This window comes from Setaria italica, chromosome VI (genome assembly GCF_000263155.2).
Source record: "Setaria italica strain Yugu1 chromosome VI, Setaria_italica_v2.0, whole genome shotgun sequence".
NCBI lineage: Eukaryota > Viridiplantae > Streptophyta > Magnoliopsida > Poales > Poaceae > Setaria > Setaria italica.
Genome location: NC_028455.1, coordinates 26,577,638 through 26,593,408, shown reverse-complemented (window position 1 = coordinate 26,593,408; position 15,771 = coordinate 26,577,638). Strand labels below are relative to the sequence as shown.

At 44.1% G+C, this 15,771-nt stretch overlaps 2 protein-coding genes across 2 annotated transcripts; both read right to left on the bottom strand.

The window, feature by feature from the left end:
• Nucleotides 1-3,673: 3,673 nt before the first annotated feature.
• Nucleotides 3,674-4,132, bottom strand: LOC111257717. Its single transcript, XM_022827759.1, has one exon. The coding sequence runs from the start codon at nt 4,130-4,132 to the stop codon at nt 3,674-3,676; it is 459 nt and encodes a 152-aa protein (XP_022683494.1).
• An 8,983-nt stretch (nt 4,133-13,115) lies between these two features.
• Nucleotides 13,116-13,658, bottom strand: LOC111257716. Its single transcript, XM_022827758.1, has 2 exons — nt 13,416-13,658; nt 13,116-13,322 (listed from the first exon to the last, which is right to left on the bottom strand). Exons 1-2 carry the CDS (start codon nt 13,656-13,658, stop codon nt 13,116-13,118), a joined length of 450 nt encoding a protein of 149 aa, XP_022683493.1.
• Nucleotides 13,659-15,771: the final 2,113 nt, after the last annotated feature.

The window sequence follows — 15,771 nt, the reverse complement described above, 5'->3', positions numbered from 1 at the left end:
ACACCGCGTCGTCGCGCGCCCATTTCCTGGCCGCCGCCGCCCCGCCGCCTCGGGAGAGGCGCCGTCGCCTGACGACGACGGCGGGTCCTCGGAGAGAATGTGGGCGACGCCGGCGGTGTTGAGGAGCAGGAGCATCGACTCCTTCCACCGGAGGTAGCTAACATAGCCGTTCAGCGGCGTGATGCTGGGGAGTGACGCCATTGATCAAAGTAACTGGCAGGCACGATCTCGGAAAGAAGAGGCGGGCGTGCTCTCCTTGGTGGTGCACGAGGCCAGGAAGATCACAGCTGATGGAAATGTACCATAACTAATCGAAAGATACTTTTTTGGTGGCAATAATGGAAAGATACTTTAATTGAGTAATATTGGGGTATTGATTAAAGGATCCGGCTGTTATAGCAACATAAGATTTGATAGGATCCATTATTATAATCGTTTTCGATACCATACCATCTTATCTCTGGGATATATTTAATTAATTACTATTGTGAGTTGTGACTCTACTTATCACAAATACTCCTACCCTATATAAAACACCTATGTCACTCAATAAAAAGAAAATGACCACTTTGCTATCCGGACAATCCATTGTACTGCCAAATACCCATAATTTGTTCAATAGGTTATACATACTGTTGACGCAAAATCTGGGCTTCAGGTTTTTGCATCAGCAACACATGAGGATCTAGGAGATCTTCTTAACTCCAGTGCAGGCTGCAAATATGCTCGCGAAGATGCATGGCGTGACAGCCAATTTGACATGTAATTAACAAGGGAAACATTAAATTCCTGAGCTGATCGGCTATAAAGCCTTTGAGCTCATAAGTGGCGTTACTTTGAATAAACACCGTTAACATCAGATTTAATTTTCAATGCAATCATGTGGTGCAATAAAACAGAAACATTAATGGCATGTGTCATCGGCTGAACGAGCCGACGGGCTAAGATAGCAAAAGATTAAAGCAATAGCTATTAAAAGGTAACTTGTCTACCATATGCATATTAATTAAACTAACAAATCTAATTAATGTCATGAGTTGATAGATCAGACTTAACCAAGACAGTATGGCTGAGAGGACATTAACTTTGACTCATCCTACTACTGAGAGGGATAGATCAGACCCAACCGAGACAGCATCGGCTCAACAGGAGTAGTTTGATGTTAAAGATCCAAAGGCTAGCGATACGAGGGGCAGGGGTAAAGATCTATCGGGCCTAAAGGTATAGCAATTAAAGCATGCAAAGATCAAACTAGCTGATACAATTAGATAACTAATGAGTGTTTAGAAACAACTAGGTAGCCCATACTGAACAGCTTAATTAGATCTAAACAACTCGATAACTGTGAGCGTTTGATATGGCTAAGAGATCAATATGATACAACTTAATTAAACCAAACAACTCAATAACTATAAGCGCTCAAACAACAAGCAGAAGATCGAAATGATGCAGCCCTATTTGAATCTAAGCAACTCAATAACTAGCCTTACGCTAAGAGATTAGAATATTGAGCAAAGTCTAGAAAGTTGTAATACAGATAATGTAATGATCGGGTGACAGTACTTACAAGCTCGTCTGACATCGAAACCGATGCAACCCTGCGCACAAGAAGAAACTTATTGGTTTCTACTCTACTCTTACTCCTAAGGTTTGGCGGCGTGGCGCAAAAAAAGAGACTTGTATTGATTGATTGATGATTCTTGATTACAACATCCTAGGCTTTATTTATACCCTGGAGCAATCTAAAATCCTAATCAACTACGACATGAACCAACCGTTATAAATATTCTAAAACTACTAAAAATAAACCTCCACGCTTTCCACGCTTTCCCTTATTTGGTGGAGTCGATTCTACTTTAGATCGAATTCCTTTTGGCCCTCTATCGGCTTCTAGGATCCGGTTGTCCGTAGTTGGCCTTGGTCAAAGACGGGATCAACCGACTTTCTCCTGCAACTTCATCGGCTATCGGAATCTTATCTTCAAGGGTTCACTTACGTAATTATACAAAGGGGATTGTTCGGATAGTAATATATATAATAGAATTTATCACAGTATGCATCCTGCTACGTAGTACTATAATAGAATTTATCACAGTATGCATCCTGCTACGCAGTACTATCGCAGTGCAATCTTTTTGTTTTTTCGAAAAGTGGGCAGGAGCATCCTTTAAGAGGAAGAGGCAACCAAAGTCTTACAAAGTTGCTATTACATGATAAAATGAAACTCACAAACACTAAGTGAAAAATCCATTAAGCAAAAATATTTCTGGGCTCCTACACGCTTGCCTACGCAAGGCAATCACTTGCTTGATAAATGTCACCACCTGCAATGGCTGATCCGATCTTCCTTCAAATAAATATGCGCCAATTCCTCTGTTTTCAAATGTTCGACGCCATGCGCATATGAAGCTCTGAACTCAGAAGAGCAGTGACATAGACAAAACTTGCATCGTTAGATTCCAGCAGTCTCTGCACATGACGCATGTATACACCAGTTAATGTCTAAATAAAATGAATCAAACAGAACAGAACCCAACATTACTCTCAACTAACGTGACTGATGTTTCCACGCATACATTATTGGTATATACCTGGTTAATTCAGGGAACAAGATAGATTTGTTTGAGTTATGGGTTATTTAATTTTGCATTCTCTACATGATTCACCCACCGAAATTACTAGCTAGTACATTGGTAACATTCGTTTTGCGCAGGCAAAGATTGGTTTGGTCACTACTCAAATTTTCTGTCTTGTTTGGATAAGCAGGGATCACTTGGATTGATACGGTACGGAGGAGGATCTTAGTTACCTGATCACTCGTACAACTTCTTCTTAGGAAAGTGCTGGATATTTTGCCAATTTATATGGCCTTTTTCTTTACAGGACGCCTTGTCCTTGCCAACATCAACAAAGGTAATCTCCTCAAGAGACAGGGGCAGTGTTGGCAGTAGCTCGATGTTCTTGCAGCTTCTGATGACCAACTTCTGGAGCGACCTGAGGCCCTCCATATTATCTGGCAATGCATCCCAGATGCACGAGACGATGCGGAGCAATCGCAGACGAGCGAAGAAATCGCTATCTTCAGGAATCGATAACAGCCGCCTGCATTCACATAGTTCAAGCTTGTCCAGGTGCTTTGGGGCATCCGTATGCTGCTGGCTCAACATCCAACTAGGATACATTGAGCCGCAGAAGTACCAGATGCACAGCTGCACAAGATGCTCCGGTGGGCAAAGGCCCTCAAGTACCTCCGTTTCGACGTCTGGACTGCAGGTTTTCTCGTTGAAGTCCAGCACCAGCACTCTGAGCCGATTCTTGCGGGCTAGCTGGGCTTCAAGAGCTTCCTCTCTGCTTCCGACGATTCCAAGACTGCTTATCCTCAGGGTACCTCGAAGCTTGTTCAGGTGCTTCAGCTGATTTAGCTCGTACCCAGGTTCCTTCACTTCTCTGAAGTGTGGCATCGTCTGGAGAGTGACGCCAGCTTGCCAATGTTGGGAAAATTCAGACTAGAATAGCAGTGCCGCAGATGGATGAGATCGGCCACATCTTCTGCACAGGATAATCGGAGATCACTATCTAGGATCTGCATGTGGTAAAGCTTGCTAATTGTGCTTGGGATAATCAGCTTCAGGATGTTGGTAGAACGAAACCTGATATAACGTAGATGCTTCAGCTAATCAATGGATGCTGGGATTGAGAACACTAGTTTATGGTGCCCTCGTACTTTAACGATCAGGACCCGCAGTTTCCTCAGCCTCATCAGCATACTCTCAAAGACATCTTCGAAAATCAAGTCATTTTCACTGTATTTAAAAGGTGCTGCAACCATTTTAGCCATACTCCCGCCCAACTCCTCAAGGATCAGGGTGCGAAGATTTCCCAACCCCACAAGTTTCCCTGTGATATCTGCTCTATCATGGGTCTCAATAAACAGATGCCGGACCTCTGTTGGGATATCTTTTGGCAAGCCATTAACATAAATTCTGAAGAAGTCAGTTCCAGCAACCCTCTCCGCCAGCTCATGCAGCAGATCATGAATTGTGAATTGCTCAGTACCAATGATTGTTCTTTGTACTTGGAGGAATGAGAATGTCAGTAACTCGTCAAAGTAGCGCTTGCCTAAATCCTCCATGTCCTCTGTTGCATCACTGGTCTTTACAAACCCTTGTGCTATGCACAGTTGAACCAATATCTCTCGTTTCAACATGTATCCTCTAGGAAATGCTACAGTACTCAAAGCATCGCCTGATGTCTGCACCAAGTTGCTGATAGCTCCACCACAGTGCTCCCATGGTCTCACTCAGCACGTCAAGGTTTGCTGTTGTTTCCCAGAAATCGATACTTCTGTTCCTCTGAAGCCTCTTTGCTACTGTTACCGCTGCAATAGGTGATCTGAACGACCGAAACGGCGACCAGAGGAGGTGAATGGGCGCAAGTTCAAAAAATAAAGTTTAACACTTCCCCTTCCTCTCAAAACCTAATTAAATCACGTTTTTCAAATCTGGACAGAATACTGTTTCCTTAATAAAAAAGATATGGACGAAAATCCGTAAGACCGATCAACCTAAAAATTTGACAGAAAAATCCATACAAAATTATGCAACTAACCCAACTGGAATCATGTCAATCGGACTTTCGGATCTTGAGATATTAAAGGAACAAGCAGACTGTATCAGACAATGACGAGAATAGATTAAGCTCTAATAAGATGCCCTAGCATGATTTTAGATGGATCAAATCAATCTTAACCTCAGCACAACATGACGCACAAGCACATAGATTAATTCACTAATATGAAAAATTGAGACAAGTAATGTGCTTACAAAAGTGCATCTAGCCTCCGCCCAAACATCCTCCCTCTCTTAATTGGAGAGATCAATAAAAATCCCTCACTTAGATTGAAACCCTAGGCTAGACTAGAGAGAGATGAACAGTAATCGCGATGAACAGTAATCGCGAGTTACTGTAGCGCTGAGTTACTGTAGCGCCGAGTACTGTAGCGCCGCCTGTAGCAAAAGGGCTCAAACTCTCTCAACCCTAGGTGCCACGTATTTATATCCTTAGGGTGGCACGGCCTATTTACACATAACCCCCTACGCTAAATAAATTTAACGTAGGTGCGTAAATTCCAGTTACGTCCTCCATGACAAATTCCGCGATGTCCGCGATTCCTCCATCTCCGTGATGTGATCCTCGCGATGTCGCCGCACGACCATCCGAAATCGTATCGCGATCGCCGGAATTTCCATCTTCGGCCAACGCTCGCCGCACGAGCGTCCCGGTACGATGCATGGCTTTATGGCTCAACCAGCGAACCCCGGATTTTGTGGTGTAATCCGAAAACCTCCCTTGACATCCTCTCGTCGTGTAGCCAGGTACAGTAGACGTACACCGCACGATCGCCTGTCCCTCGAACGCGAGCCTTGATCCACCCTTCACCGTCCCACGGTTCGTCGGCATGGCATCCTATCCCCGTTCTTCACTCGTCGCCGCATGCACCTCGTCTCCACCTGTCACCTGCAACCACACCTGCCAAGAGACACGTCACACGCACACCGTGTTGTCAATCGCTCATCACCAAGGTACTAGCCCACCGGCATCTCATAATCTGTGGAGCTTTTCCACAATCCTCTCCCAATCCTTTCGTACTCTCCATCGTCATCAACTGCACCTTGTATAGCATGATGCATGAACAATGATAAGTAGTGGTCCTTTCCCAAATCTGGTATTGGAATTTGCTCCTGAGCACCCAGAGCTGTAGCTGCATCTTTTGTTTGAGCTGTCACCAGGATTCTGCTTCCAAGCTGTCCAGCATTGACTGCATCAAGTAAAATATGCCATTCCTTCTGATTCCTGTAGTTGACCCAGACATCATCCAGTACCAACAGGAAACATTTGCCTTTCAATTTTTCCTTCAACTCATTGTGTAAACTTTTAAGACCTTTGGTATGGGAGGGTCGACTTTGAGTGATCTTCTCCAGCATATCACGAAATACACCATCCAATCTGAAAGTCTTAGACACATGGATGAACATTATAGGGTCGAAATGGTTACCTTCAGCCTCTTCATATTCACAGATGTACTGTGCTAGGGTACTCTTCCCCGACCCTGCAATGCCATATATGCCGACCAAAGAATAGCATTTACTAGTACTGGAGCTTGCTGCATAAGCATTGGATCCTTTTCAAAGCATGCCACATATATGCTTACGCTCCTTCTCTCGACCGAATACCTTATGTTCAATGCTTCTGTACAAGTCGTCAATATCCTTCTGTTTCCTGTTTCTTTCATTGTCAGTATGCTTCACAGAAAGTTTGCTGATGCTGCTTTGCTGCTTCAACAGATGTGATTTCCTTGAGCCATTGGCAATATATTCTATCTGCTCTATTCTTTCCCTCAAGCTTCTTTTATCTAATGCACTGCCATCCTTCTGCAAGGAGTAAATCTCATATGATTATAAATCCTAGCCGTGTATTCAAATTATTAATCTTATGTTGTTTCATGAGAATGTCTTTCTTTAAACGTTAATATTACTCATTCTAGAATGTGCGCAATCAAACATTATTTTGAATATGGCAGCTAGTGTATACAGGATTGGGAAACTGACCAAATCTGCATGATATTCCAAGCTACTCCAATTGATAAAAAAACAACTGTTTGATGCTAAATGATACTAAACCTCTTCTGCAACATCAAATGAAGAATTGAGAGTAAAAATATTCCAACAACTAGACTCTTAATTATTTATTCTCAAACACGAGCAGGAGAACTAGACTCTTAATTTTCTTCCATTTTTCCTTTTTTGCTATGCTGCGAATCAAGTGTACTGTTGAGGTCTTCATTTGGTCAGTCCTCTGTATAGAATCTTTGTGAATACTCCAACAACTACGCTGTGCCCCTTGATACTAACTTTGAGATTATAAAAAAAAAAATAGACCACAGGAAGAAGATGTCCCCCAGCCTCTGTCTTAAGAAAGGATACTAACGAACGATTTCAAAATAGGTATTCACAAGACTGAGCAGAGTAGGCGTCCTCTGTACTGGAGGCTCTACCAAACAAGCTACTCCTTGGTTGTCACATCGAAATTAAAGAAAAGAGACTCCCATGCATAAAAACAAGATTATATTGTGAAACAAAATGCCAAGCAGCAGGTAGATTCTACAAGACGACAGCACATGCATTTGCTGCTAGAGTAGTGCTAGCAGCTTGAATGAGATGGTGCTACTGGTAGTACCTGGTTAGCCACAATGGCATCAGCCAGCCGCATGTGTATGGATCGAAAGCATTTGATTATGTTGAGGATGAGGTGTGTGGACCATCCACGGATCCTTTGAAGCCGGGAAATGGACACTGTGTCGGAAATTGGTAGCAGCGCACCTGATGTGGCACCTCTGAATTGGCCCAGCTGACGGTACCATCCCTGTGCGCATTGCAGCACCAGAGCCTGAGCCATGTCTTCTGGAGGTGCTTCACCCAGCTTGCGGCTGCTGCTGAGCGATTCAGCACCCACACTGACATTCCTCTCGATAAGGTGATAATCGACGAGATCCAGAATGTCTTCCGCTTCATACAAGGCAGACTTGAGATCCTTCGTCAGCTGGTTGAGAATTATCAGATCAGATTCAGATCCCTTGTCCTTGGCTGCCCTCAGCAACCTCTGCTCCTCTACGTCTCTCAGCGTCAGCTTCAGGTTCAGGATGGTGTGGATCTCCAGGTCCCGGAGCTTTCTTGATGTGTTATTATAAGCGGGGCGTGAAAATAACCTGTCGAAGAGCAAGCTGATGATGGGTGACAGCTGTTACGAACGACATATAGGAATATGAAGTAAAGAATCAAGTCACAGAGGAGACACACGATTTAACGTGGAAAACCCCTCCGATGTGAAGGGGAAAAACCACGGGCACCAGCCAGCAATAATCTCACTATCTCAAGAGTTTTGGGTTACACGCCTATGACGCTTACAAGAGAATCAAGTCTCCACGAAACCCTAGCAAAGGTGTATATACCGTTCCGTACCGCGGGGGGCTCCGCCCCCGCACCTCCTCGAGCACAGGGGCGAGACCTGATGGCTCCGGCCCAAGCCTCCGGCGACGGGGCTCCGCTCCGTCAGAAGCCCGGCCTATATCCTGGAGTGAATTTGGAACAACTCCAACAAACTCCACCTTGAGACAAATTCATCTTGTATCATAAATCAACCCTTCATCCTGAACATAACAAAGATAGAAAACCACTGGTGCTAACAATAGTCTCTTGGACTATCCAATTAAACCAACTAAGCTTGAGCACAGCTCAAACTTAGCAACAGGAACATGCTTTGTCATCATATCAGCAGGATTATCATGAGTACTAATCTTGCATACCTTCAGCTTACCTTCTTCAATCACATCATGCACAAAATGATACTTGATATCTATGTGCTTAGTTCTCTCGTGGAACATCTGATCTTTAGTGAGGTAAATTGCACTTTGACTGTCACAGTGCAAACTTATGCAAGATTCAACTCCACAAAGCTCAGTGTACAAACCTTTCAGCCAAATTAATTCTTTGCACGCTTCACAAATAGCCATATATTCTGCCTCAGTAGTAGACAAGGCAACAACTGACTGTAAAGTAGCCCTCCAACTCACAGCACAACTGCCAACAGTAAACACATAACCTGTAAGTGATCTTCGCCTGTCCAGATCAGCAGCATAATCAGAATCCACATAGCCAATAAGACCCTTATCAGTTCTTCCAAACTTTAAATAGGAATCTGTTGTGCCTCTGAGGTACCTGAAAATCCACTGAACTTCCCTCCAATGTTCTTTGCCAGGATTAGACATATATCTACTAACAAGACTCATAGCATATGACAAATCTGGACGAGAGCAAATCATGGCATACATCAAAGACCCAACAGCACTAGAATAAGGAACCCTTGACATGTATTCAATCTCTGCATCTGTACTAGGACACTGAGCAGCTGACAACTTAATGTGAGGTGCAATAGGGGTACTAACAGCCTTAGCATTTTGCATGTTGAAACGCTGAAGAACTTTCTTGATATAATTTTGTTGACTAAGAAATAGCAAACCAGATTTTCTGTCTCTACTAATTTCCATACCAAGAATTTTTTTAGCACTACCAAGATCTTTCATATCAAAACTACTACTCAATAGCTTCTTTAACTTAGTGATTTCAATCTTACTCTTGGCAGCAATCAGCATATCATCAACATATAACAGCAAATATATAGGTGATCCATTAACATGCTTGATGTAAACACAGCTATCATACTTAGATCTTTTAAAACTGTATGATAACATAAATGAATCAAACCTCTTGTTCCACTGACGAGGGGACTGTTTCAAACCATACAAGGATCTCTTCAACTTGCACACATATTTTTCCTTGCCAGGCACTATGAACCCTTCTGGTTGGTCCATGTATACGTCCTCCTCAAGCTCTCCATGCAAAAACGCAGTCTTCACATCTAACTGCTCAAGCTCAAGATCATGTGAAGCAACAATACTAAGGAAAGTACGAATTAAACTGTGTTTTACCACTGGAGAGAAAACATCATTGTAGTCAACACCCGGAATTTGACTGTAGCCTTTAGCAACTAACCTTGCCTTATACTTTGGAGGCTCGCTTGGAGATAAACCCTCCTTTCTCTTGAAGATCCATTTGCAGCTGATGGTCTTCTTATTCTTACGCAAAGGTACAATCTCCCATGTACTATTCTTCTCAAGAGACTGCATCTCCTCATGCATAGCAGAAATCCAATTCTCAGTATCACCACAACGAATAGCTTCTTTATAGGTTGCTGGCTCATGAACATTCTTCACCTGTTCAGCACAACTCAAAGTATAGTAAGACAAATTACACTCTTCAATAAGACGCTTAGAAGGTGCAATTGTCCTTTTTGACTTGCGTTGAGCAATGGGTAAATCCTCCTCTAACTGCAAAATAGGAGGAGTTTGCTGAACATCATCATGAGCATCATCCTCAGCAACATCATTATCATGGTCACCATGCTCATCAATAGGCTCCACCTGCACACCTGTATCTATTGGAGGTATGCCCTAGAGGCAATCATAGAGATGATGATATTCCATTTGTATCATTTGTATATTGTGTTCATTGAATATCCATTAAAGGCTACTTGAATTGATTTGCAATTATGTGAATTGTATGTGAAACTCTTTACTTGTATGGTTATTCTAAAGTTGTCCCTAGTCGGAGTTCATGTGAGGACACACATGAATATTAGACTAGCACATATATTAGTTGATGACTATGTTTCACAAGTCATGGACATGGAGATGTTGAACTAATAATGTGGACACATGTGGAGACATCTGCTAGGACTGACCCAACACGAGAAGTAGTTCTCTCTTTAAACAACATATACGCTTTGTCCTTAGACCTAATATTGTCGCATGTATTCTAGATGTGGATCGACCTACTTAGGGGCTATCAAACGCTACGCCGTAACAGGGTAGTTATAAAGGTAGCTTTCGGGTTTGTCAAGAAGCATGCTATGAGACATGGTCAATCAAGATGGGATTTGCCCCTCTCTGATTGAGAGTGATATCTCTGGGCCCCTCGAGTGATCGGATCCGAAAATGCATGGCCATGCTACGTACGGTTAAGAGTTAACCTACAAAGGGATTCCGAATCACAGGATCGAGAAAGAGCGGTCGGCTTGAAGCTAGACCAAATATCGTGAGGCAAAGGGAATAGCATGTATATTATGTTGTGATGGTTCGTCTGATATGATCTTCGTGTGCGTATAGGAGTTGGCACGTCTTGCTAGAGGCCGCTACCGACTATTGGGCCGAGTAGGAGTACTCGGGCCATGTCTATACGTATCCGAACCTATAGGGTCACACACTTAAGGGGCTGGAAGCCCAATTCGGATCTGATCCGAGTTGGATTAGGTTTAGAAGTACTAATGGGCCTCAGACCCAGAGGCCCGTCAGGAACCTCTATAAATAGAGGGGTGGGGGCGCCCTAGGGTTTACACCTTTTTGGCGAAACACACCTGCCGCGCCTCCCACGCCCTCGCCTGTTGCAACTCGCGGATCTAGCAGTCCGGCTTGCGACGCTTCCTCCCTACACGTTTGGATACCTTGGAGGTGTTGCGCCTGCAGCACTTGGACGAGCCGCCGATGAGCCGACGACGAGCCGCGGCACGGGAGGCGATCTTGCTGCACGTGGACGAGCTGCTGAGGAGCTGCTGGACGTTGACGTGATCGACTACGTACGACTACGTGATCGTCTTCACTGCATCGACGCATATCTACATCTTCCGCACCAGTAGTGCGTCGAGTGGTAATCCCGTGATCCTCATACGGCAGTTCTTCCTGGTTTTACGCGGTAGAAATTTTGATTTGCGCTAGTGTAGCCTACCTCGTATCCCAACAGTATCATCATCAACATGCTCCACCTGCATGCGCATACGCTGCAGCTCTTTTTCTGGAACATGATCTGAGGGAAAACTGTCAGTAAACATCACAGATTCATTGAAAACAACACTCCTGCTCATAAAAGTCTTTTCTGTTTCAGGATTCCACAATTTATAGCCTTTGACTCCCGAACTATAACCAAGGAAAAGACACTTAACAGCTTTAGGCTCTAATTTTTCATTATCAACATAAGCATAAGCAGTGCATCCAAAAACTTTCAACTGTGAATAATCAGCAGGCGTACCAGACCATACCTCAATGGGAGTTCTTTTATTTAGTGGAATAGAAGGCGACCTGTTTATCAAGTAACAGGCAGTATTAGCAGCTTCAGCCCAAAAATGCTTGCTCATCCTGGCATTAGACAGCATGCAACAGGCCTTGGATATGATGGTTCTGTTCATACGTTCGGCCACACCATTCTGTTGTGGAGTATGGGGTATGGTGTGATGCCTAACAATGCCTTCCGATCTGCAATAATCATTAAATTCACGCGAACAAAATTCTCCACCATTATCAGTACGAAGCAATTTTACCTTCCTTTCAGTTTGTCTTTCTATCATTACTTTCCAGTCCTTAAAAGCAGCAAAAGTATCATCTTTCTGTTTCAGAAAATAAGGCCAAACCCTTCTAGAGTAATCATCAATAATTGTAAGCATGTAACGAGCACCACCAAGTGAGGACTTACGGAAAGGGCCCCATAAATCAGCATGAACATAATCAAGAGTACCTTTAGTGGTGTGAACAGAAGTGTTGAAATGTACCCTTTTATGCTTCCCGAAAATACAATGCTCACAAAACTTTATTTTACTCGAAGTGCAGCCATCCAGCAGTCCAGCAGGTTTCTCTTCATCAATTCTGCCATACCATGGTGACTCATATGTCCCAGACGCATATGCCAAAGGTTAATTTTACTAGGTTCATCATTACTAACAGCAGCAACAGCGGAATCAAAACCAGGTAAAGTACACCCTCTAAGGACATATAACTTTGCAGAATTAAGATCACCTTTCAAGCAAACAAGAGTACCTTTTGATACCTTCAGAACACCATCTGAACCGGAATATTTGTAACCTTCTGCATCAAGCGTGCTCAATGAGATAAGATTTCTGGACATCCCTGGTATATACCTGAAATTTTTCAGCATGCGTGTCATGCCAACATCAGTCTTGATCTGAACTGATCCAATCCCCACAATGTCACACGGGTTATCATCTCCCATCCACACAACATCCCCTTTCTGCACAGGCTTATACGAGCTAAACAAATTTTTGTTAGTGCAAATATGAAATGAACATGCGGAATCGAGAATCCATTCATCATGACCAGCAACACAACCAGCAAATACTACCAGACAATCTCCAGAATCTTCATCAGACGCAGCAGCAGCAACAGAGACCTTACCAGTCGACTTGTTTTTCCTCTTCTCCTTATTCTGTACTTTTCTGCAATCCTCAACATTATGATTTGTCAGCTTGCAATAAACACAGAACTTTTTATTACCATACGACTTGGACTTTGAATGGCCTCTCCTTTCGTAGTTCTTTCTTCCATCATTGCCATCATTGGAGGATCTGTTTTCAGTTCTGCCTCTCACATACAAAGCCTCGCCCTTGGAGGACGACGTCCTGTCATTCTGCACCATGCCTCTCATCTTCTCCCTAGACTAGAGAGCCTCATAAACTTCCTTTAGGGTTAGTTCATCACGGCTCAAAAGTATGGTGTCACGAAAATTTGCATACGAATTTGGCAAAGAACATAGCAGTAAAAGACCTAAGTCCTCGTCATCATACTTCACCTCCATCGACACTAGGTCGGCGACGATCTTCTTGAATTCAGCGATGTGGCTCATCACTGAATCCTCCTCCTTCATCTTCAGGGTGAACAGCTTCATCTTCATCTGCATCTTACTGGTTAGATCCTTGGACATGCAGATCGATTCCAGTTTCAGCCATAGTTCTGCAACAGTTTTCTCTTTCAGACACTCCTGCAAAATATCATTATGAAGATGCAACTGTATTAGGGCGAGCGCCTTCTGATCCTTGCGGATCTCTTCTGGAGTCCACTCGGCCTTCCTCTTTCCGAAACTATCCAGCGCCTCATCATAGTCATGAGTCTGCGCCAGAATCCCCCGCATCTTGACTTGCCATAGCGAGAACCGCGTGTCGTAGTTCAGCAGCGGAAGATCGAACTTCATCGATGTCGTCATGAACCCTAACAGCAACCAAAGCTCTGGTACCACTTGTTATGAACGACGTATAGGAATATGAAGTAAAGAATCAAGCCACAGAGGAGACACACGATTTAACGTGGAAAACCCCTCCGATGTGAAGGGGAAAAACCACGGGCACCAGCCAGCAACAATCTCACTATCTCAAGAGTTTTGGATTACACGCCTATGGCGGCTTACAAGAGAATCAAGTCTCCACGAAACCCTAGCAAGGGTGTATATACCGTACCGTACCGCGGGAGGCGGAGCCCCCCGCACCCCCCCCCCCCCCCCCCCGAGCACAGGGGCAAGACCTGATGGCTCCGGCCCAAGCCTCCGGCGACGGGCCTCCGCTCCGTCAGAAGCCCGGCCTATATCCTGGAGTGAATTTGGAATAACTCCAACAACAGCAACCAGCCTTTTACAATGACACCCCAGCCCAGCCCTGCAATCATCCATGTCTGTCCCATGGAATGCTGTTCTTTCCAAGGAGATGAGTGAATGAAGCAGGGAGAAGGATGATGCATCGCTCTGCACAGGCAGCTCTCGGAAATACTATGCTTATCGTGGCTGCTTTATTTAAAGTCTGCTCATGCACAGCTAGCTATAAAATAAGTGAGAGTAATTAAGACGAGCGTTATAGCGACTTGCTTTATTTGATATATATGCACTTGTTGGCATCATGTATCAAATTGAAGAATTTGATGTTGTCGATACATGCTTTCAATTGGCTCAGGTCTTCTAGTTTACCGGGCAACTACTCCCGTTTAAACAAATGAGCAAGAAGACGCCGCAGAGGAGCAACAAGTCTTTGCCCAAGATTCAGAATCGCCTATGCGTAGCAGCAAATGACTCTAGACTTCGTATTCACAGATTTTTCACAGCATCAATGTTACCACCAGCAGCGACATTTCTGGATAAAAAAAAAGCAAGGACAGGTAGACTGCGGTCACAAGTCGTCCAATCTCCTTTGAATTTTTCATCGATTTCTTTGCTTCTCGAGTTCTTCCATGAGTTGTTTGAGTTACCACGTGTAAGAGGGTACTATCATCGAAACCCTCTCTTAATATTGTGACAAAATAACGTCAAACAAAGATGTTCCACATCCTGTTCATGCTCATGCCACCATCGCCAGATCGACTTGGCTAGGTGCTTGCCACGGCTTGCCACAGCGCCCTGCCGGTGCCACGGCGGACGTATAGTCCGGGAAGATGCGGTCGGATAGCTTGTAGAGGGTGTGGATGCAATACACTGCATCGTCGCAGGCTAACTGAGGATTCGTTGCTCCATTGGGGCGATGAACAGATGAAAAATGCGTAGGAGACAGATGTTGACTGGGGTCTAGGTAGAAAAGAAGAGGTCGCCAATCGCTGGGTCGTACCTCAGGGTTGCCGCGCGTTCTTCTCCTTTCGCTGCGTTCTTGACACATTGACAGCAGCCAGAACTGCAGCAGGGGAGAAGCTGATGGGTACAAGGGTAGCGTAGCAATGGACCAATGGTTGGCTCTGTCCCGGTTGGGCCGAATCTGAACTTCTGGGCTAGCGGTACCTTGTAAGGCCAAAATATGCAGCCCAGGGCCCAATTGGATTTGATCCTTGGAACGTTTCCAATGGCCGCCTCTACATGCTCCAGTTTTCTCATTAAAAAAATGCTCCAGTAAAATATAATCAGTCAATTAGGGTCTAATTGGTTGGATTTCAATTTTTGCCGAATCAAAATCTTGTCATGCCCTAAAAACTTTGGCTATCAATAGGTTCATTACCAAAAATTGATATACCAATATTTATAGCTAAAACTAAGACAAATCACTAGAAACTTCTAAAACTTAAAAGGATGGAAAGTATTGGTTGCCATACATTGCCACCAAACCAAATAGATACCAAAATTTTTTGCTCTAACTTTAATATACCCTGATTTTGACAAGCCTTAATTTTGGCATGTCCAAATTTTAGCTTGGCACGAAGCGGAACCGAACCAATCAGGCTCTTGATTTTCGTCCCACAAGGAACAACAACTCAACAAGGCCTTCCACTGACAGTCCCTCACTCCCTCCCTGGCGCGCTATCTACTTCTTTCAACTAAGACAAGCCTAAAGTATCTTTGCTTGGCTCTC